Source organism: Hermetia illucens, chromosome 2 (genome assembly GCF_905115235.1).
Source record: "Hermetia illucens chromosome 2, iHerIll2.2.curated.20191125, whole genome shotgun sequence".
NCBI lineage: Eukaryota > Metazoa > Arthropoda > Insecta > Diptera > Stratiomyidae > Hermetia > Hermetia illucens.
The window spans coordinates 90,419,643-90,443,816 of NC_051850.1; the positions used below are offsets into that span (position 1 = coordinate 90,419,643).

Genomic DNA, 24,174 nt, shown 5'->3' on the forward strand with positions numbered 1-24,174 from the left:
GGAGCAGCTTTAGTAAGTTATGGGGTGTACTATGTTTTGGAAGATTGACGATACATGGGTGTAGGGTAGAAAGCTGTGTAGCCACGGTCATTATTTCGTTGAATTTCATCAAGGCTCTTTCAATTCACCACTGGTTTTCAAGGGATTATTGATTTGCGTATGAATACTTATGTACTTACGGATATTCAACCAGTTCGTTGATTTGATTGTTAGTTTCCTACTTGTATTGCTTGTTGTAGCTGCGAGTGGTCTGAAAGCAGCTCATAGCACGGCCTACTCGTTTTCAACTCCCGCCTCACATTTTTAGTAAAACCAGAATCAATTAAGTCCGGGATATTTCGTCAATTTGCCGGTCATTAAGTGGGCTGTCCAGATGAGATGATGTAAAGTCTAGACTCTCGGGCTAGCACTGCCTTCCCTTGGGAGTGATCATTCTGGATCCGCGATGAATGTGCTTAGCCTTAAAATCCCTAGTGGCAAGAAATCTGTTCCTAGTGTGTTAAAAAATTCAGTTTAAACTTTGGAGGACCATAGATTACGGCGATGGTTATCTAACTTAACTCCAATAATCAGATTGAAGTTGTTTGGAGGTAATTTTTACAGTAATGCTTAATGCGGGATCTGATAAATATTCCTTGCAGAGGCTTATTGTTGTAGAAGCAAAACCCATCAATCTTTTACAGACAGGAAGTGCCATATTTCCAGTTTATGCTGACTGATGTCGTTTGGATTCTAGTGATTTCCCATATTTTGACCTGGTTCGTTTGCTGGAGGATCTGTACGATCTGGGTCTGAATACGCATCTTTTCTTGCATCAAGTTTGACGTCGAAGTCATAAACTGATTCATCGTATGAGTCAGTGTAAGAAGAAGCCTTTTCAGCTTGTGGGTTGGGGCGCTTGTTAAGGTTTTGTGTGAAACAAAACCTTATTAGAATCGAGTCGGTGTCTGTCTGTCCGTTTGTCTGCCTGTGTGCCACACTTGATTTATTTGGAAACGGCTGAATCGATTGTCACGAAATTTCGTGAGAACATATAGTATGTGTTCCCTTCACATGCAGCAATCAGATCTCGGAAGTGCAATATATGAAGAAATGTGTTGTATTCTTAGCTATAGAAGAATTGAAAAACGTGCATAGAAAATACATCACGGAAGATGAACATAAAAATTTTATACCCGAAGAGCTCAACTTCCGATATTTCGACTTGTTTCATGTGAACTCTTTCACATTTGAAAATAATGTTGAAGTCCTGGTATAAAGCGCATGCCATTAACTATAATCGATAGATTACACGCGCGGAGACTTATCACGAACTCCGGCGAGCGGAGAAGCAACTTCACAGACGGAAAAAGGAAGCCTGGGAGAACTAACAGGTCTGTGAACTCGAAAACTACAGGGAGCAACCACGCCAGGCACAGAAGGCAGAAGTCAGTAGGATGAAGCCCTATACACCTCGATGTTCATCGTGCCGAGACAAAGAGGGAAATCTGATTTCCGACAGAGGGGGCATATTCGAGCGATGGGTTGAGTAATTTGATGAACTACTGAACAACCAGAACATCGGTGAGTTGGAGGTCACGCCAACTGAAGACTTCGGATAAATACTGCCACCACCAAGTATAGAAGAAACAGTCCGTGCAATTTAGCGGCTTAAAAATCATAAGTCGCTAGGTGCCGATGGAATTACAGCCGAATTGGTTAAATATGGAGGCGACCAATTACACCAAGTGGTTCATCAGCTTTTGCTCAAGATGTGGGACAGTGAATCAATGCCCGACGACTGACAAGAGGCATTACCTGTCTCATACATAAAAAGGGAGATATCACACAGTGGAGCAATTATAGAGGTACCACGTTGCTTAGAACCATCTATAAGATATTCTCTGCTATCTTGCTAGGCCGGATAGCCCCATACGCCCAGAACATCATTGGTCCATACCAAAGAGGCTTCATTCCAGGCAAATCAGCAACAGATCACATTTTCTCTGTGCGGCAAGGGATGGAAAAACTGTTGGAATATGGCCACCAGTTGCACCATCTTGTCATCGACTTTAAAGCCGCCTATGATAGCATAGCCAGGGTAAAACTGTAGAAGGCCATGAGCGAATTCGGACTGACTAGGCTGACCCTGGGGTACGATCCTCTTTAAGTCTACTCAACTACTGTCCTATATCGACATCATGGGAAGAACGACCCGAGACGTAGAAACTGCCTTCACCCTGATCGAGCAAGCGGCGATCTTGGGCTGCACATCAATGAAGGCAAGACAAAGTATATGGTGGCAACGTATCACCAAAAACCAACCAACCAAGAACATCAAACCGCACTGGTCAGACGGGGAGAATGAAGATAGGAGACTAGAACTTTAAGACCGTTGATAATTAGTTACGATGATGAAATCCGCGCACGGTTGTTGGCATAGAGCCTATTTCAGCTTACAAAAACTGTTCCACTCGAAACGTCTCACCATAGGGTCAAAGCTCTTACTGCAAAAGACAATGATCTTGCCAGTCCTCATGTATTCCTCGGAGACTTGGGTTCTTAGCAAGAAAAATTGCGAACCCTTGGCCGCGTTCGAGAGAAGAATCCTCCGAAGAATTTTTTGGTCCCCTACATGAGGATGAACGATTCCGTAGCTTACGTAACGACGAAATCTGTGACGTAACGTTAGGTTGTGGATAAAATCTGGCTTAATAGGTTACGGTGGGTGGGTCACTTAATCCGTATGGATGATGATGATCGAGCCCAGAAAATCTATAAGGGCAATATCTACGGTAGAAAAAGAAGATTAAGGTAGACCCTACCTGAGATGGAGCGATGGCGTAGGTCAGGACGTCAGACAGGTTTTAGGGATATCGAATTGGTGGACCTCGGCGCAAAGCCGGGATGTTTGGAGTTCCTTCTTAAGGCATGCCTAGACTGTACACCGTTTGTTGCGCCGTTGATGATGATGAGTACTTTGAAGAGCAATTTATTTGTGCAAATGGCTACTGAAAAATGTTGCGCAAATGGATTTTAAATTATTATGTAAGTGCAACTGGCGTGGAATCAAAGTTCCTCGCATTCTTGTTCTTTTTCTTTAGCTTATGTCCCGTTCACAAGCGGGATCGGCCAGTCGTGTTCAGTTGTATCATTAACCATGTACCAGTTGTACCAAAAGCATGATCAGGATGCAGTTGCGAGGCTTTCAAAACACCATCCAGCGTGTTAAGCCACTTTTGTTTTGGGTGGCCTTTGGTGGCTTATCATCGTCTTCGATGTTCAGACCAATCTTGGCAAATGAATTCTTCGCAGCATCTCTCGCAATTTTTCCACGATGAGTGCAACCCAATATCGTTCACGGTTATCCTCTCTTTGGACGTGATGACACTAAAAGTCCCACGCAACATTTTTATCCCCGTTACTGCAAGATGCCATTCACTGTCTATATAGCTATATTATAGCTGGCCCACACTCAGGACAATAGAGGGCGACAGGGCGGACGTCATTGCGGTAAATTTTAGATTTAAGACGATCTTTGATAAATCGATCGCAAAAGAAAACACCAGTTGTGGAACGCCACTTCATCCAGGTTGTCAAAAATTCAGTTTTATTCAGATTCAATTTGAAACCGTATTGAATGAGACGATCATTTCATTTTAAGACAAGTTGCTCGAGATCACTTTTGTTTCTACATGGGTAACCGCGTAGTATGTATGCGCCAGTTGTTCCGCAATTGTTGACAAACCTGGCATGATTCACGGTTATTTCAACGATTTCGCGAATATCATTATCAAGAATGCTTTCAAAAATGTTCATGGTATGAGACAGTAACCGGATGGTAATTTGGGCATTCCACCGGACTGCCTTTCTTCTTTTGTATTGGAAATGTGGCCACAGCGTTGGGTTCCAGCTCTTCACTTTGTAGAACTCTCTCTTCTGTCGTCGTCTTATTCGTAATTTTTGGTAATCGCGTAAGTGAGATCATTTTTTAGGTTTTGTGTAAAACAAAACCTTATTAAAATCGATTCAATGTCTGTCTGTCTGTCTGTCACACGCATTTTTCTCCAAAACGGCTAAACCGATCTGAACGAAATTTGGTGGACAGATGGGAACTATGAAATCCCACGCATACAGCGAGTGGCATAAATTTAGGTGGAGTTTAAAGGGGGGCTCCCCATACATGCAAAGAGGGGATTCAAAAGTTTTTTTTCACGGGATATAGTTGTGTGGGGTATCAAATGAAAGGTCACGTTTTGTACTTTCCGAAACTGACATTAGTTTTGGCATAAATTGCAAAGTGCGTGAGTAAGGAGCCAAAATGTACGCACTTGAAGTGAGACAGGACTCATTTTCGGAAACTACCCAACCTGAAAATCCGAAAAAAAACAGGGTGGTGCGCCTAGATGAAATCTAGGCCTCAAAATATGTCCCTTTCCGATATCTGCTCAAATAAACTTACTAATAGTATATTACTACTTTATAGAAATTTACTGAAAAACCCCCCTTAAATTCATCCTAGGACTTCCGAACTTTGTACCGGCATAGAGGACAATATTTTGTATATACGTGTAAAATTTCGTAGAAATCTGGCAATTAACGCCAAAGTTATAGCAGTTCAAACTTAGCAATTTCCCGCGAATTTACCGCTTCCAAAGGGATGCAAATCAGATGCTGACGTCAATTACCCGGAATAATTGACATTCGCGTGGAATATTAAAGTCACATTTATGAAGAATCTATTTATCTGCAGCCCTTTTTAAGGTTTTGTGTAAAACACTTATGTGAAATCTAATCTTCAAGAGATGTCCCATTCCGGTATTTGCTCAAAAATTTACTAATAGTATATTATCAACTTTTAGAAATAGACTAAAAAACTCCCCTTAAGTACATCCTAAGTGTACTAAATTTTGCACCGACATAGAGGACAGCCTTGTGCATACACATGCCAGGTTTCATGAAAATCCAACTGTCAGTGGGAAAGTTATAGCAGTTCAAACTTATCAATTTCGTGTTAATTAACAGCATTCTAAGCCATACAAATAACATGCTGACGTCATAATTAACGAGAATAATTGAAATTCGAGTGAAATATTAAAATTCCATTCAAGAAGAATCTAATTCCACCTAGCCCTTTTTTAAGGTTTTGTGTGAAACAAAACCTTATTAGAATCGAGACGGTGTCTGTCTGTTCGTCTGTCCGTCTTTTTTTTTTTTTTTTGAGGAGGTGGAAAACTTCAAAAGACACTGGCCTGGACACGCCAGCGTGTGGGCTTCTTACCCACTAAAACCACCCCCGACTCCCTCCAAGCCCCGTGGAACCACCGTACGGTATTACATCACAGGGCGGAGTCAGTTCATTTTAGCTTCGTCCCCTTTCGTCTCTACGCGGCGTACGTAACCGCGCTTTTCTGATTTCCTCTGCCTTTCGCAGTTTGCTCTGGATAGATACGACCATGGAGTTGATCGCATCCCAGTCTTCCTGACATGTTAGCATTCTTCGCACCAGATTCTCTGGCACCAGCACCTCTCCTAGAGTCTCCTCTAGGCTCTTCCTTTCCTCCACAAACCTTGGACAGTGGAAGAATACATGCTCTGGGTCCTCTGGGACTCCATCGCAGTTTGGACAATGGGGTGAGGTATCCAGTTTAAACCTGAACAGGTACTGGCCATATCCTCCGTGCCCCGTGAGAAACTGAGTAAGATTATAATTAATCTCACCGTGCCGTCTCTCCAACCACTCCTTGATGGCAGGGATGACCCTGTGTGTCCACCGACCCTTTCCCGAGCGTTCCCAACGCTCCTGCCATCTATTTAACGATCTCTCCCTTTCGGCGTTCTTCGTCTGCGATAAAGGAGAGGTAGACTTCGCATTATATATATTCGTCATCTCGTCTGCCAAGATGTCAATGGGCATCATTCCAGAAATGACGAATGCTGCATCATCTGAGACAGTCCTGAATGCCGAGCACACTCTTAGGGCTGTTCTTCTGTAGACTGAACTCAGTTTGTTAGCGTTAAATGTAACCTGCAATGCCTTTCCCCAAACTGGAGCTGCATAGAGCAGGATCGAACTCACTACCCTCGCTATAAGCAACCTGGAAGCATGTCGTGGCCCTCCCACGTTCGGCATCATTCTTGCCAGGGCCACACTCGCAGTGGATGCTTTGTCATAGACATACTGCACATGTGCTTTATAGCTAAGATTCCCATCTATCATCACTCCCAAGTATTTGATCGCAGGCTTAGAAGTGATGATATGATTCCCAATTTGAATACGGGCAAAATTTCTTTTACGGCGCTTGGTGATAAGGACCGCTTCCGTTCGGCCAAGCCAGTAACCATTTTGATGGCATCAATGGTTGATCTGGCTTTACGGAACCCATACTGCCGATCTGAGAGACCTCCCTGGCTCTCAACAACCGGGAGTAATCTATTATAGATTACTCGCTCTAGCATTTTGCCCACAGTGTCCAAAAGATAAATAGGTCTGTAAGAGGTTGGCTCACCTGATGGTTTGCCAGCCTTAGGCAGTAGCACCAACTTCTGTCGTTTCCATGATGTAGGAAATATCCCCTCGGACATGCACGCTTCGAACAACTCAGCGAACATGTCCGGTCTGGATTTCACGGCAAGCTTAAGGGCCTTATTCGGCACGCCATCCAGACCCGGAGCTTTATTATCTCCTATCCTAGTGCAGATTTCCAGCAGCTCGTCACTGGTGACTGGCGGTATTGTCGTGTCGTTCAGAGGTCGCTGAAAGCTGTCTTCGCCCTCCTCTTGCTGAGGGAATAACCCCTGGATGATTTCTAACAAGAGTGTAGGACACGTGATCTGCGGAGATGATCGGCCTCTGAATCGCCCCATCACGATTCTATAGGCATTCCACTACGGGTTTACGTCTGCTTCTAAACAGAGCTCCTTAAAGCATTCCCTCTTGCTCCGTTGGATGGCGAGCTTGAAGGTTTTGCGGGCTTCCTTATAGGCGCGCTCTTTTTGCCCTTGGTCAATTCTGCCTACCGCTCTTTGAGCCGCTCTTCTGGCTCGGTGACAGGCTGATCGAAGGCTGGCCAGTTCAGCATTCCACCAGTAGTTTGGTCTTCTACTGGGGAATGAGCACCTCCTCGGCATGGATGCGTCACACGCTTTGGCGATGCATTCGGCCACATGGACAGCTCGTTCCGTAGAGGCGCCTGCTTTATTAGCTTGGTCTAACCACACCTCCGTAAAGGCCTGTTCATCCAGAGCTTTAGCGGACCAGCCTGACATGTTTCTCGGTTTCGGGCATGATGATCTTATGCCCGGTGACTCCACCCATAGCCCAAAGAAGATTGCCTGGTGATCGCTGTGGGTGTAGTGGTTGCTGACACACCAAGACATACCACGTGCCAGTGCAGGGCTGACAAAAGTTAGGTCTACGATTGAGGTAGACCCCCCTTTCTGAAAGGTGTTTACACATCCTTCGTTGGCCAGAACGACCTCCAACTGTGCGAAAGTGTCTAATAGACTGCGGCCCCTTGCATTTGTCTCTCTGCTACCCCACTCACGGGCCCAAGCATTGAAGTCACCAGCTATCACCCTTGGACTACGACCCCTTGCGTCGAGAACAAGGCTGTCAAGCATTTCCTCGAATTCGGGCAGTGTGAGGCTTGGTGGGGCGTAACAGCTGTACACATATACCCCGTTTATTTTCGCCCATACAAAGCCGCTGTATGTCTGATTCCCCGTACATTGGATGGCTTGTCGACCGCATGCCCATATCGCCGCTTCACCAGACGAATCTATAACCCACACGCCACCGTGACGGTTTTTATAGGGTTCGCTAATGATGGCAATTTCCACCTCGGATTCGTAGATGGTCTGCTCGAGTAAATCTTGAGCGACCCTACAATGATTGAGGTTTATTTGAATAAACCTCATTTTTTCATTGAAGTCAGCGCCTTCCTAAATTCCGGGCATTTAGCACTTCCGGCAATATGCCGGTAATCCCGTCCCTCACTTCCTTCGCATAATAAGCATTTGGGGTCCCTATTGCACGCTTTGGCAATATGGCCTTTTTCCCCACACTTTCTGCATCGATCGGACCGATCAACGCCGCTGGTGCATGCCTTCGCAAAATGACCAAACGTGAGGCACTTGAAGCACCTCTTTAGAGAAATCTGCTCTCTCAGACGGCAAACAACCCATCCGATTCGAACCTTCCCGGCCGCCAATAACTTCTGCGCGGCGTCCACTGGTAATCGCAATGTGGCCGTCTGAGTATTGCCATAGGCTTTCCGCAAACTCACAATGGACTCTTCGGCAAGTTCCTCCAACTTGAATTGTTCCATCAAGGCAGTGCAAATTTCTCCTTTGGATGTCACTTCATCGAGATCCTTGCACTGTATATAGACCTCATGTTTTTGGGTCCGTACTGTAACATTCTCCCCAAGTGAGCTCTTAACCTGAGCTCGGAAGCCATCAGTTTTCCCCAAGCTGGTTTTTTTCAGTTCAAACATGAGGTCACCCTTTTGGGTCCTTCGAATTTTGCTGACATTTCCGCCTAGATCTTTTAGGTCGGGGTCAGCTTTGACCTTCTTCAGTATCTCCGCGTAAGACAAACTTCCATTGCTGGAGATTACAATCGCTTCTGCGCGAATCCGCACTTTTGCCTTTTTCTTCGCCTTTTTCCTAACTGCTTTGGTCCAACCACCTTTTCCATTCCCCTTGGATTTCGTCGAGTCGATTGCCGGAGCTCGCACTTGGGGGACCTGCTTTCTCTCTTCGGTGCCTTTAGTTCCGTTTTTCGGAACTGTTTGCATGGCTTTTTTCCTCTTAGGCGCCTGTTGACTTCCCAGAGGATCCACATCTCCTTCCCGCACTCTCCTGTTTGGTGGCAGGCCGATTGCAACACGATTAGGTGTCACTTGGGTCGCTTGTGACACTGTTGGGGCAACAGATTTCGACTTGCCCTTGGAATTTTGTTCCTCCTGCTGCGATTTGTTGTAGAGCACTCTAATTGCTCTCACCATATTTTTTATGGCTTGGTGGACGTTGTGTTTGTCCTTGATGAACTCAGACAGCTCCACTATTTTTGCACCAAGCTGTGTGAAGGGTATTTCCTCTGCTTCAGGGCTCTGCTCTCCATGATGATTCCTAACCAGATTACTACTTTTAAATACTCCTTCACATTTGGCATTCATTGACCTTCCCTCCGTTTTATCTTTTTTGATGTTTGGCATTGGCGGAGATCTCAAAGTTGACGAACTTCTTCTGAATGGGTCCTTTTCCTGGTCCTGGAGTACCTCCTGTTGCTGCTCCTTTCGAATATGTGCGGTCGATGTTGCTGCTGTTTTTGTTGTCCAACGATCTGCTTTCAATTCACCCTTCTTCGGTTTTGTTACTGGTGACCTTGGTAGAGTGGTACTTCGCTTGAACACATCCTTTTCCAAATCAAAAACACTTGTAGCATTAGATGCCACGGTGGCCAAGTTGTCCACCACCGAGGCACTGCGGTCGAGGGATATCGACCGGGAGCCCGCTTGCTCACTCCCAAAAGCCGCCGGTACTGTGGTTCCGAGCCCCTGCACCGTAAGTTTACTCCTTCTCTCGTCTTCCATGGTGATTTTATGTTCTGGGTATCCTTCCCATAGCCATTTTGGTCCACGCACCAGAGATGAGCAAACACTAGCCTATACACAGTCAGAAAAGAAAAGTGCATGAACACATATTTACACATCAATAGGTATGCCCCTATCCGCCACCTGGGGTCGCGCCTGATGGGAGATCTGGCAACTCCTCCGTCTGTCCGTCACATCCGATTTATTCGGAAACGGCTAGACCGATTGTCACGAAAATTGGTGAGAGTATGTAATCTGGTGTTCCCTTTACATGCAGTAAGTGGCGCCATCTAGTGTTAAGTTTAAGGGGGGCTCCCCATACATGTGAATGGAGGGTGCAAATTTTTTTCACAGAATGTAGCCATGTAGGGTATCAAATGAAAGGTCTCAATTAGTACTTTTCGAATCTGGTTCAATATTTGATATTAGATGAAATATAGGGGAGTGAGGGTTCAAAATATGACCCACAAAAAGTGTAACAGGTCTCGTTTTCAGAACCCATCCAACCGAAAAATCTGAAAAAAATCACAGTGATGCATCTCTACGAAATCTAGGCCTCAAAATATATCCGGTTCCGATATCTGCACAAATAAAGTTAATAATAGTATATTTCCACATTTTAGAAATTTACCCGGCACCCCCCCTATGTTCATCCCAGAAGTACAAAATTTGGCGGGCGTGTAATGAAGAACATAGTGCACAGTTTTATCAAGTTTGAAGAAAAACCAACAATTATTAACAAAGTTATAGGGGGTGAAACTTTACAATTTTTTGTGAATTTCGTGCACTCTACAACCTGCATGACGTCATCATTACATATCAATTCGTCAATACCACAACGAAATGAGTTCTTATGAATTGGGTCGCAGAGAATTATTTTGTTTTAGTTTTTTAGTTATTTGTCAACCAGACATGTGTGTATGTAGGTATATAATATATGCGTGCTAATGAACTTTGCGGGTAGTGCCTAATTCAAATAGATATAAGAAGTAAATGGGAGATATGGGTACGATCAATTTATATACGTGCATATAAGTTAACCCGAACGGAAATGCTGCACGCGCAAACACACCTGTGTCAGCACCACATCCAAAAGCGACGTCTGCAACTATTGGGGTCATCGGTGCAATCGATGAAATCGCATGATTGCACATTAGGCAAAATCATATTAATTTCTTTTATATTTCAAAAAATTGTAGTTAGTTGTAATTAGAATGCCAAACAGGCATGAAGTAATAAATTGTTTTTTTTAATATAACTACCCGATATTTTTATTAACTGGCGCCCGAGCAGGGACCGCTTCGCACGTGTGATTTTTTTGATAAGTCTTATCCTTAGAATCTCTAGTAACTTCGTTACATTATCGCAAAGTTTCCGCGAATTTTAAAACGATACGCGATAACCAAGTAATCGTTTTCGTGTAAACGCGAATGAAAAGTTTTCGGAGTGGAAAAGATAAAACCGGAATTAACCAAAATTTCGAAGCACGCGTGTTTTTCCTGATTTAGCCCCAAGTAGCCTTTGAATAACCAAAGGAGGCAAAAAGGACAATCGCTGATTAAGGATCCGAAGCAGTTCACCATAAAATTCGAACAAAACAAAATTTCATCCGATATGAAAGCAAGAGCGTTCTTAATGTAAGTAATTACAAATTATTATTGTAAAATTACGCCAAATTGATTTCTCTAAAAAAGCTAACCAGATTCAATTAGAATAAATTCAAAGTTTTAAAGGTTCAATTAAGAATTGTATGTTTTGTTTTACCTTATATTCATTTATTAAAGCTATTGCATTATTGTCACTAAATTGTCTTTTATATACAAAAATATTTAATTTATTTTAATTCAAAAGAAAAATACTCGAAAAGCGAATCGTTTGAATTGACATAATCAAAAGTGAAGTAATTAAAAGTGATTGAATTCAGGAAGTGAATAGTGAATATCTGCAATCTTTTTGAATTTATCGGGAAAGGTGATCTTTTAGTTATTCAAAAATGTCGAATCCTCATAATTTGATTCAACCACCGCGATTAAATCTCGATGGCCTTGCTGATGCTTTGCCCACTTTAGAACCACCGGTTAATGGCAATCATAATGAGTCTAATAATGCTCCGAACTACGAACTGCTCCAAACTATTTCCCGAGTAGTTGAGGAAACTCTCCGTACTCAAGGGAGACAAATGTTTAGTGCATTATTGAATCCCGCATCTGACATTGGAGATGAAGTAGACGTACCAGTTAATATCAGTAATAATGAGAGCTTGAGGACATTTTCTGGGGAACCAGGTGAATTCAGCTCATGGCGAAAGAGCGTTGATAGAATCCTTCATATTTATGACCATCTAAGAGGCACGCCGAAATATTACGGTATACTATCGGTTATAAGAAACAAAATTGTAGGTAACGCAGATATAGCATTAGAATCGTACAATACCCCTCTGAATTGGACTAAAATCTCCAAATGTTTAAATCTGCATTACGCGGATAAAAGAGATCTTGATACCTTAGAGTACCAGATGACAACCTTAGTCCAAGGTGCGAATACCGTTTCCCAATTCTATCAAGAAGTGTATAATCACCTATCTCTTATACTTAACAAATTAGGGTCGATTGAAATGAGTCAGGACGCGATGAATATCATGACTCAATCGTACCGCGAAAAAGCACTTGATACGTTTATCAGAGGACTAAAAGGTGATTTGCCACGGTTGCTTAGCATTCGCGAACCGGCAGACCTACCGCAGGCCTTACATTTGTGTTTCAAACTTCAAAACATGGATTATCGTGCCCAATACGCGAATAATTCCAGCACCAATCCACGGAAGGTTCTCCATAATACTCCACCTCTTGTTCCACCACGTAGAATGATGTCTATTCCTTCTAGACAGGCACCAATACCAGCCCCTAGGCGCGATTTTCATCCACAATTAGTCCATAATCCTCAAGTGCCACAGAGACCACGATTCTACTCACAAGGTTACCAACAACCCCAACATGAGGCTCCCCAAAATAAGTTACCTCCTCCTCGACCACCACGAGGACCAGTACCTATGGATGTTGACCAATCCATCAGGTCTCACGCCATAAATTATGCCAATAGACCCCAAAACCAACATTGGCTACCAAAACGTCCCCAACAAGCCTCCCAGAGGCATCACCCTCCACCTAAGATACAAAGAGTGTACTACACAGAACCTGATGAAACCAATGATGTTACAGAGGAACAATACGAACAAGACATGAACCAAGAGGACCTTAATTATGACCAGACCCTAACTGACTATGTGGACACTAGTGACGAACCAAGTATCGACCAATCCGAACAGCTGGACGATATCTATTTTTTAGATTAACACGCTCTTCACTCCCATATTTCGAGCATGTAGTACGAAGTGGAGAGCGTCTCAGATTTCTTGTGGACACAGGGTCTAACAAAAATTATATACAGCCTAGACACATCCGAAACCATATACCAAACAACAGAGCTTTCTACGCTAACTCCGTAGGAGGTAGCATCGAAATTACGCATCATGCATTTGTAAACTTATTTGGCCCTGATGCAACGAAAATTCAATTTTTTATCCTTCCAAGTTTGATTTCATTCGATGGTATAATTGGTAACGACACCCTTAAACAAATGAAAGCTATCATTCACACAGACGAAAACTATATGACACTTCACCCTAACTTACACATTCCTTTGAAACAGCATATCTCAGAGACTGTTAACAGCATTAACATCAGAACAACACATCTAAGCCAGGAGCAATCGAGTAGGTTAAAGTTAATCCTTAAGAATTGCTCGAAACTACTCACAGAACCCGACGAAAAGTTAACGTATACTAGCACAGTAAAGGGAGAGATACGTACGAAGACCGACGACCCTGTATACTCCAGGTCATATCCCTACCCAATGGCCTTGAAAGGAGAAGTTGAGAAAGAAGTAAACAAGCTTCTCAAAGATGGAATAATAAGACCCTCCAAATCCGCTTATAATTCACCAGTTTGGATCGTTCCTAAAAAGCAAGACGCATCCGGTGAGAAAAAGTATCGAATGGTAATAGATTATCGCAAGCTCAACACGGTTACTATCCCAGAGAGATACCCCATTCCCGAAATAAGTGAAATTTTAGCGAATTTGGGCAAAAACAAATTTTTCTCTATAATCGACCTGAAGAGTGGATTCGACCAAATCCCACTCAAGGAGCGCGACATACCAAAAACGGCTTTTTCCATTAACAACGGTAAATTCGAGTTTACCCGTCTTCCGTTTGGGTTGAAGAATGCTCCGTCCATTTTTCAGAGAACCCTCGATGATATTCTCCGAGAGCACATAGGGGTGTGCTGTTACGTTTACATTGATGATATTATCATCTTTGGAAGAAACGAGGAAGAACACTTTAGTAATCTTGAAAAAGTGTTGAAAACCTTAGAAGCCTCCAACATGAAAATCCAGTCGGATAAATGCGAATTTATGAAAACGGACATAGAATTCTTAGGATTCGTAGTAAGTAAGGATGGTATCAAAACTAACCCTCAAAAGGTCCAGGCAATTGCGAATATGGCAGTACCTAAAACATTGAAAGATCTTCGATCATTTTTAGGAATGTCAGGATATTATCGACGTTTTATTCAGGATTATGCAAAAATTGCAAAACCCCTAACGTCTCTTTTAAGAGGGGTAGACGGACGAGTGTCCAAAAATCAATCCAAAAACAAAATCGTTCACCTCGACTCGAAAGCCTTAAATGCTTTTAATAATCTAAAAAATTGTCTTGTGTCTAAAGAAGTAGTACTGACTCATCCGAATTTTGAAAAGGAATTTCATTTAACAACAGACGCTTCTGACTACGCCATTGGTGCAGTACTCTCTCAGGATAAAAAACCCATCGTCTTCCTTTCCAGAACATTAACAAACACCGAAGAAAACTATGCTACCAATGAGAAAGAGATGCTTGCCATTATATGGGCACTGACCTCATTGCGAAGCTACCTTTATGGTTCTCGAAAGATTAAAATATACACTGACCATCAACCACTTACCTATGCTCTTAGCAATAAGAACACTAACAGTAAGATGAAAAGATGGAAAGCCATCCTAGAGGAATACAACTACGAGCTAGAGTACAAGCCGGGTAGAGCTAACGTTGTCGCAGACTCGCTTTCGCGGCCTCCTAAATCAACCCTAATCAATTCCCTTACCCCTACAGAACATAGTGATGAGAGCTCGTCACACAACCTCATCCCTACTGTCGAGTCACCCATTAATGCATTCAGGAATCAAATTATTTTAAAATTCGGCAATGAAGATAGCTACCAGCTACAAAACCCTTTTCCAAATTATTCGAGACACATATTTATCAAGGCGCAATATTCAAATAATGAATTAATAAGTATCTTCAAGCGTTACCTCAATCCTAACACCATAAATGGTCTTCTAACTGCCGAAGAGAATATGGGCCGCATCCAAGAAATTTACCCTGAACATTTCAGTAGCTACCGAATACGCTATACGCAGAAATTTGTCGAGGACGTCTCTAACGAGGCCGAGCAAGAAGAGAGAATACTACAGGTACATAAACGAGCGCACCGCAATGCCGAGGAAAATCGGTTACAGCTATTAGAGCATTTCTATTTTCCGAGAATGTCAGCAAAAATAAAAAGCATAGTAAAACGATGTTGTACTTGCAAAGTAAATAAATACGACCGACACCCTAATAAACCCTTACTAAACGCTACTCCTATCCCCGCATACGCAGGTCATACAATTCATATCGATCTCTTTAGCACTGAGGGACATAGAGTTCTAACTGCCGTCGATAAATTTTCTAAATTTGCCCAGGCTAAAATAATTGCTTCAAAATCCATCGAGGATATTAAACAACCCCTTACAGACTTACTTTTCTTTTACTGTGTGCCAGAAATCGTTGTCATCGACAATGAAGGAGCGCTTAGGTCCGCCTCCATAACCTCCTTATTAGAAGATGACCTTAAAATCCGAATCTATAAGACTCCCCCTTATAAAAGTGAGATAAATGGCCAAGTTGAACGCTGGCACAGTACGCTTACTGAGATTATGCGATGCCTAAAGGAAGAAGGACCACCTAGATTCTTCGAAAATCTCTTGCAGCGTGCTGTTTACGAATACAACCTTATTATTCACTCCACTACGGGAAAAAAACCAGTTGAGCTACATTTCGGCCGAACTCCAAGAATAGACCCAGACGAATTAGAACGAATTCGGCTATCAAATATTGAGAAATTAAGACAGAAACAACAGACGGACATAAAAAACCACAATAAGACGAGACAGCCCACTAAGCAATACGAAACTGGAGAAACTATCTACGTAAAACAAAACAAAAGAAAAGGATCAAAATTGACAGCACGATACAAACAAGAAATTGTTAAAGAAAACAATAATACAACCGTTTTAACTGAATCTGGAAAAATCATACATAAAAGCCACATACGTAACTAGTCTTCCCTTTTCAGGATCTTACCCTACTTGGTAAACGCCAAAATTGAGATTTTGGACTTCTCGAACTCCCAAATCGTCTTGTTTCACACAGGAAGAGCAAAAATACAAGACGGAAATTTTAAATTGATCCACACTATCAACATCGATCAATACGAGCGCTTCGTAACAGATATTGAACCTGTTCTTAATCTCCCAGAAGTCAGACACTATTCTTTCTCATCTCATTTATCTTACGAGCTCAAACAAATTCAGGAATTTATTCGAAATTTAAAACCACGAAAAATTAAAAGGTCACTTGATTTTATCGGTAGTACTTGGAAATGGATTGCAGGTAATCCAGATCACGAGGACTTTGTCACTATAAAAGCAAAAATTAACAATATGTTAGAAAATAATAATAGACAGGTTCTAATCAATCAAATGTACACTGAAAGAATCAATAATATTACACAAATTGCAAACGAAATTCAGAAATTATTTAAGGAAAGCAACAAAACAAATTATGATATGATATTAGATGTTAAATTCAGATTGTCAATAATTAAAGAAGAATTGAAAAATATAAACCTAGCAATTCATTGGGCAAAATTAGGCGTCGTTAACTCAATTATTTTATCAAAAATAGAAATGAAATTAGCTACTGACATTTTAGATAAAGAATTTGTACTGTACTCCACAATAGAAGAAGCTTTAGATTTCGCGGAAGTAAAAATAATAACAAATCTATCATGTTTACTGTACATTATAAATATTCCTTTCACGACTAAGCCTATCTATGAAACATTATTAATTAAAGCTGTAAAGAAAAAACATATTATCAATTTCATCGAATTTAGTAAAATTTTGAAAAATGATGAACAAATATTTGGCGTAATTGAAAACTGTAAAAATGTAAATTCTTTAACCATTTGTAAATCGGATGAAATTTTGGATATCTCAAACACCTCTTGCATACCAAACCTGATGAAAAGCCTTACAGCCACATGCAAGACAACCAGCAATGCGCACATACCAACCATTGAAGAGATTGCATCCGGTACCATTTTGCTGAACCAATTTACTGGTACAATCGAAGCTGAGCAGATAGCCCATAAACTAAACGGTACCTATTTAGTTAAAATCCATAACACGAGCTTAACGGTAAATGGAAGGACCTTTGTCAATCGCGATATAACAACGATGAATGTGCTACCTGCCATATTACAACCATCTCCAGAAGTTAACACTTACCAGGAAGTACTCTCACTACAAATGATGAAAAATCTCCATATAAACAACACCAGCGAGATTCAACTTATGCGTACCGAAACTAGCATCCATCGAATAACAACATACTCAACACTTACCATAATTGGCGTTTTTATCGCTTTCATCATTTCCTTCCAGTTATGCTTAAAATTCAAAACTAAGAATATCGTTTCAGAAATAAAGGTTAAGCAATCGACGGAACTACCATCACCGGTTCCGACATCATCGTCGTCTTCGAAATCCGATCCAGAACCGCCAACATCAATTCCAACATCAGATCCACGATCAGCAACTACCAAGGTCAGGTTCAACGACATACGATTCTTTTAGCGATTGGGGACTATCGCATTTAAAGCCGGGGAGTTAACCCGAACGGAAATGCTGCACGCGCAAACACACCTGTGTCAGCATTACATCCAAAAGCGACGTCTGCAACTATTGGGGTCATCGGTGCAATCGATGAAATCGCATGATTGCACATTAGGCAAAATCATATTAATTTCTTTTATATTTCAAAAAATTGTAGTTAGTTGTAATTAGAATGCCAAACAGGCATGAAGTAATAAATTGTTTTTTTTAATATAACTACCCGATATTTTTATTAACTTATATGTGTACAGTATTCGGTAATAGGCAGTTTGTTTGTTTAGGGTGAGCGTGATATCTATGGCTCTAATATGTACGTAACTCTCGTAGTTTGGAAAAATATGAAGGATTACGTTGGATTTGTAGCTATATACGGACAGAAAAATGTGCGTTGAAGTTTCTTACATAAGATGAACACAAAACCTTTATACCTGAAGCACGAGCTTCCGGTATTCCGACTTGTTTATATTTGATGTTGGTTAAATTGTTTTCATTCGCTAATAATATTAAACTGGGAGCGTGAAGCGTATGAGGTTGACAATTATCAACACAGGGCTTTCCATCAAATGATTTATTTAAATCGCTTTCTAGAAAATAGAGAGCAATGGAATTTTTAGCAATATTACAGGGAGCTGTCGTGCACTCGTCGGTCCTCACATCCTTTTCTTTTTCTTCAGCTTTCAGTTCACAAGCGGGGTCGGCTCGTGGTGATCGGTTTCGTCATTTTATTTTATCAAATGCCTGATCAGGATGTAATCGCGAGACCTTTAAATCCCCATCCAGCATATCAAGCCACCATTGTTTTGGCCGCCTTTTTGGTTGCTTACCATTGCTTTCGATGTTCTGACCAATACTAGTTGTTGAATTCTCGTTAGTGTGAATTACGAGACAACACCATCGAAAGCGCCTCTCTTGCAGTTTTTCCACGATCGATGAAAACCCATATCGATCGCGGATATTCTTATTTCAGACGTAATCAAAACGTGTTACGCCACTAGTGCAATGTAACATCTTCGTCCCCATTACCGCAAGACGTTGTTCATTGTCCTTTATAGTCGGGCAACACTCAGAACTATAGAGAGTGGCAGACGGACGACATTGTAGTAAATTTTAGATTTGGGACGTGCGCTGATACGTCGATCACAAAGAACACCAGTTGGGGAATGCCACTTCATCCAGGTTGCATTAATGCGCGAAACAATTTCATTGCGCAGTTCTCCATTGGCTGATAGCGTTGACTCGAGATTTCTAAATCGCTCAGTTCTGGCAATGGCAGTAACCAATGGAGAACTACGTTATGCTCCTCACGTAGGGAAACACAAAACCTTTTATACCTGAAGCGTCAAGCTTCCGGTTTCCCGACTTGTTTCTTTCTTCTCACAAAGTAGCCAACATTTAATGCGCGGCAGGCTAGTGCGTTGCTCATGCTGGTTTATCGATGATTTGATTCGTAAGACGGTACCAAATGGTCTATTTGAGATTCGATGGTCTCATAGGGAACAGCTTTGCAATCAGTGACGGTGGTGAAATGTCGACATCTTATGAGTATAGTCGATTTGCATTTTACTCTTCCCGCTATAAAATGTAGGAAGATGAATACAATCGTTGGATGAACTATGTATTCGTAAGTGCAAGGTTATGAGTTTCCGAAAAATCGTGCTCGCACCCTCATTGTACGCTGCAAACCCTTTTCACCCATGGCATCTGTTGCAGTCCTCCTTCTCCGCCACATGACCATTAAGGTCGCATGCATTAACGACATAGTCACCAGTTGGCACGTTGCGAGCTTTTGTATCGAGAATTGCCAGAAGGATCTTTCCCGGCATCAGGTGGACTCGGTGAGCTTGAGCAGTCCGTCATCAAATCGTTCGTTCGACTAATGGAGTCACGAAAACCCTCAGAAATGGCAACGCCAAAACCATATTGCGTGTGTGGGTTCCCAAAATAGAGAAGTTTGTAGCCATTTTTACCCATTCGCATTCTATGTGGCACCGGATTATCGGGTTTCTTGTAGAGCGCAGATATCACTGCACCTTTTCCGAAGGACTGTTGCGAGTTCCCCGGTCTTTCCAGTTAGGGTGCAATATTTAGCGTGCAGACAAGTATTGGTTCCACGCATTGCGAAACATACTTGAAGTGTATAGCTTCTGGTTTCTCGATTTGTTTTGAACTTATAAATTGGATCATACTTGTATATTTAGGCTCCTCACCCTGGAAACATCCCCAACCCATTCCAAAGTTCTAAAAATGCTTATCGAGATTGACTATTTGGAAAGGCCAAGTGTCTATTTAGCCAAACATTTTTTATTGTGCACTCATACCTACGTAGGAAAAATTCCCTCAAAGATAACTTGAAATATTTTACACATAAATAAAATGCTCCAATGTTCTTGTTTCTGGAAAATTTCCTGGGATATGTGCAAATACTAGTAAGTGTTTCCGTTAAAGACCACACTGCATGGATCCAAATAAAATAATTCTTTATGGAAAATACTTTTTCCCATTACATGTAATATATACATAAGTATGTGCAAATGGTTGACATGGTTACTTTCATTTCTAATTTATATTTCCAGGTTATTTTATTAGGAGATTCCGGTGTTGGAAAGACCTCGCTTCTTGTTCAATACAACACCGGTGAGTTCAAAGCAGGTTCATTTCTGCCACAGTTGGAATTGCCCTTAACGGTAAGTCTATTTATAGACATATATTTATGTATTGAAACTAATTTTGTTACTACTTACTTTAAATTAATATGTACATGTAGAAGTAATTGGAGTAGCTATTCATATTTCACTGGAGTGAAGAATGGGACAGTTCCTTTTGGACCCACTGCTAAATTAATATTTTTACTTTAAACACACTTTTCGAGAATTCGTATGTGCTAAGTTCATATTGACAACGCAATTGTCACCCTATGTTATATTGTGACCTATCACCTGTCATTTCTGAGCCATACGCCAATGTAGAGCTTCAATTGATATTGTACCAAATCAGAATATCCTGGCGACAGGCAAGGATGGTAGTTCAAGAGGTCACTGGGGATCACCCATAAAGACAATATTGCTGCCGAATATTCTCCAGTTCATATTGGTGTTGTTTCAAATTCCAGATGTTCAGGTAAAATTACTGGGAAAGATTTGGTGCTGAATCGATTGAAAAGGGGGTTTTAGTAAATGGGAAAGTGCGCCATACCGATCTGAATCTTCGATTGGCTGATATTAAGCTTCAGTCCGACAGTCTTTGGTCATTGTTCCTTATTACAGTGCTCATTGTTGGCACTACGTGTTTTCACTGTCATTTCCTACATTGCTGCATTGACGTTCGGGATCTTCAGTTTGTCAATGTTTCTTGTCAGTTGTTGTCTTCAGTTATTTCACTTGAAAAAGTTCCCCTTCTTCAGATCTACCTACCACCTATTACCGTTTTGCGCAAATTGCAAAACATCGCCGCTTTCCAGAACTTTAAAATAAGAGAAAATTATCATGGTAATAATTCCGAACGAATGTAATGTTGACCACGTTGCTTGTCTGCTCGAGTCTAAATAAGGACCGCATATTTTAGGATCTAAGAGCTTCTGTAGCCACTTCCGTTGATCCAGTCCATTCTGAGGCCTTGGGTTTTGCGGCGATAGGGGAATGACACCTGAAATGTCTCTAGTAGTTATGGCTTTTGTTCTCCCTCCCTAGCTGTGCAACCTATCAGAATATCGAAGTCGATGGGAAGCGAACAAACCAGCGGCCGAAACAACGGTGGCTTGACAGGTTGGATGGTGATTTGAAAGCCTAGCAAAATGGCGCAACCGATTATACAAGCCGACCCCGCTTCTAAACGGGGCAAAGGCTGAATTAGATGAAGAAGAACTATGAAGTCGATCAAACCAAGGATTTTACGGGAGTCAGTATTCCAGTATATTGCCTCATATCTAGATATACAGGTTAAAAGGTTGTTGAAATTGCTGTTATAAGCTGTTTACGTTATGGTGAAGTAAGTCGTTCCCCTCACTTTGGAGATTAGTGTGCGTTGTAATTTCTTGCGGCTAAGAAACAACGACGGAGTGTCTGAAAATGACAGTCCTGCTACGTGGTTTGCCATCCGATCGTTTTCTGTATAGGAGGTGTATTCGTGGATTTTAAAGTTTTTTTTGAATTGAGCACATAGAATCACATCACAATCACTGTTACTCAAAAGTTTCAAACACTTGTCAACATTTTTCGGCTACGTGTACTCGGAGTTGTGCTGGCTTGATACAATTTCGAATGACAAACTTCTTGGGTGCACGTTCTCGGTGGACGTGCTGATGAGAAAATGTAGCGTAGGTCATATATTAAGGAAGGCCGATAACTCCTTCGTTTGCCTACCGCTATGCGATGGGATCCACAACCCCAGGATGGCCAACGAGTGGATCAAAAAAGTAGTTGGGGAGGAATGCAGACGCCTCAGGAATGTTCTGGGGGAGTTGAAGCGCATTTCAGCGACCTTTTGAGCAATGGTGCGCCCCAGTGGTCGGGTACTCAGAATATAACAATCGTATAGAATCTACATTTGTAGTTCAAACGCTTGTGCTACATTTTTTAACCCATCTTTGAGGTGATCAAAGGATTGCTCAATGCTCCGAGGTTAGTTTGTCTCCGCTCTTAATCACGACGGGCCTGTCTTCAATCGCTAGGGATGCAAATTGAGTAATGCTTTTAGAGTTGCGCCGATTATGTTCAAATGATATACATTCGGCAGACACATGTACGGTGATACCCAGATACACAGTAGTAAGGCCAGTTTACAATTAATGCTTTTGTTTCATCTTAAACCGCCACTTTATGGATGCATAGGTGAACATTGGCTTAATGATGTCATTGTGCGAGTATATCTGCTAAAAGAGGCCTCAAGCCCCATGTAGAAGTAAAGGTTCTGTTGCACAGCCCATAGATTGTGATAGTTTGCTTCGTGTTTGCCTTCAGATTTTTGTTCGTCTTATTTAAAATTACTTGCAGATATTTAACTTCATCAAAAAGTTGAAGGGTTATTTTCCTCATCATCATCATCATTTTTTTGTCAGAAGTTCTCAGGGTTTGAATAGTATTTTTCCAGGCTTTGGTATGAAGTCTGCCTGAAGTTTCTGCCAAAAGGTGGCCACGTAGCCGAGATCAAAGCTTCCTTGTAAAATATTTCCTGGAGATCATTTTAGGGACTTCATACACTCTTCTACCGTGGCTGCATAGATGTCCTCAATGCCAGGATGGTATAGCATCTCTTACTTTTAAATTATAGTGTTGCAGTTGCTTTTCCACCACTCTCGTTATTCCCTCTCTTCCACTTCTGTTACCTGTTCTACGAGATGGTAGTACTTCTAAGAAAGTCTCTACTGACTCAACTCTAGAGTTCGTGAAAATTTTATGCGGTTTTCTAAGAGAGTCCAACTTGGCCAACTCATCCCTTTTAATCATTCTGCACAGCTTTGAAGTCTTTTTTGGGCTTCTAGTTCCGCACAGTACGTTTTAAAGGAGTTTCGTTTTGAACTCCTTAGGAGCCTTTTATATTTAGGCTGTGAGTTCCTGAAGTTTAATCTCCTGTTCTGACTGCGCGATTCAGAAATTGCTTGGGTGATTTCGCCAGTTCTTGAAGTTCTCGATTCCATCAGGTGCACTTTTACCGCGGTTTCCTCGGGTAATGGGCTAGTCTTTTCAAGCACTTTAAAAGTGCCCAATTCAGGATTTTCAATTGATCTAAGGTGCGGTACTTTATTGCCAAGAAGCTGATTGTATAAAATGAACCACTATCCTCGAAATTATTATAATTACTAAGTTCTATCTTGCTTTGAATTGAAATCTGAGGCCAAAGAAGATATTAGATTTAATTTCAGTGCACACGTTTCCAGAGAAGAAGACTTGCCTATCTCGATTACATTGATTCATCAAAGTATCCAGTGAATTTCTTTGGAAAGCCTTGCTTTTAATGTAGTATTAAAGATTGAACTGATTTTCCTGTTTTTATAATAGTATTAGATGATTAGTATGCTAGCTGTCGTGGCCAGATAATTTGTTAAATTTGGCATATGGTATATCTGATTTATCGCAAATATTCTAAACAATAGAATGAAATATGATAGAATATCATAAGATAAAATTAGATAGTTATTATCCCAAATGAATTTATATTTTTCTCTGATATTTGATATCAAACTTGTTTTTATAAATAGAATCATCTCAAATTGTTTCTCGAAAAGATTTCAGAACTTCAGCAGGAATTTTAATCCTAGTAAATCCTCTTAGTCGATAGTCGCTTGAGATTACCTGGCTCGTTTCATGATGTTGAGGATTAGGAACACAAAAGCAGTACCTTGAGGATATGTGTGTGTTTACTGTGGAATACAAAGTTCAAGGATATCAGCGATTATTCTATTTCGTAATATTTATGCTGAAGTGGCACTTGAAATAAATTGATAAGGAGAGTTCCTAACTATAAAAATAGCAAGATTAAATGAAATCGGAGAAGGTTTGCTGCG

At 41.4% G+C, this 24,174-nt stretch overlaps 1 protein-coding gene across 1 annotated transcript in view; it reads left to right on the plus strand.

Annotated features, from left to right (window-relative positions):
• The window catches only part of LOC119648496 (ras-related protein Rab-26-like), a 32,741-nt gene extending 12,211 nt beyond the window's left edge, over window positions 1-20,530 (plus strand). The window contains exon 2 of the mRNA XM_038050262.1: window positions 20,249-20,530. Coding sequence (XP_037906190.1) covers window positions 20,249-20,530 — 282 coding nt within the window. The remainder of the gene's footprint in view (window positions 1-20,248) is intronic.
• The last annotated feature ends 3,644 nt before the right edge of the window (window positions 20,531-24,174 follow it).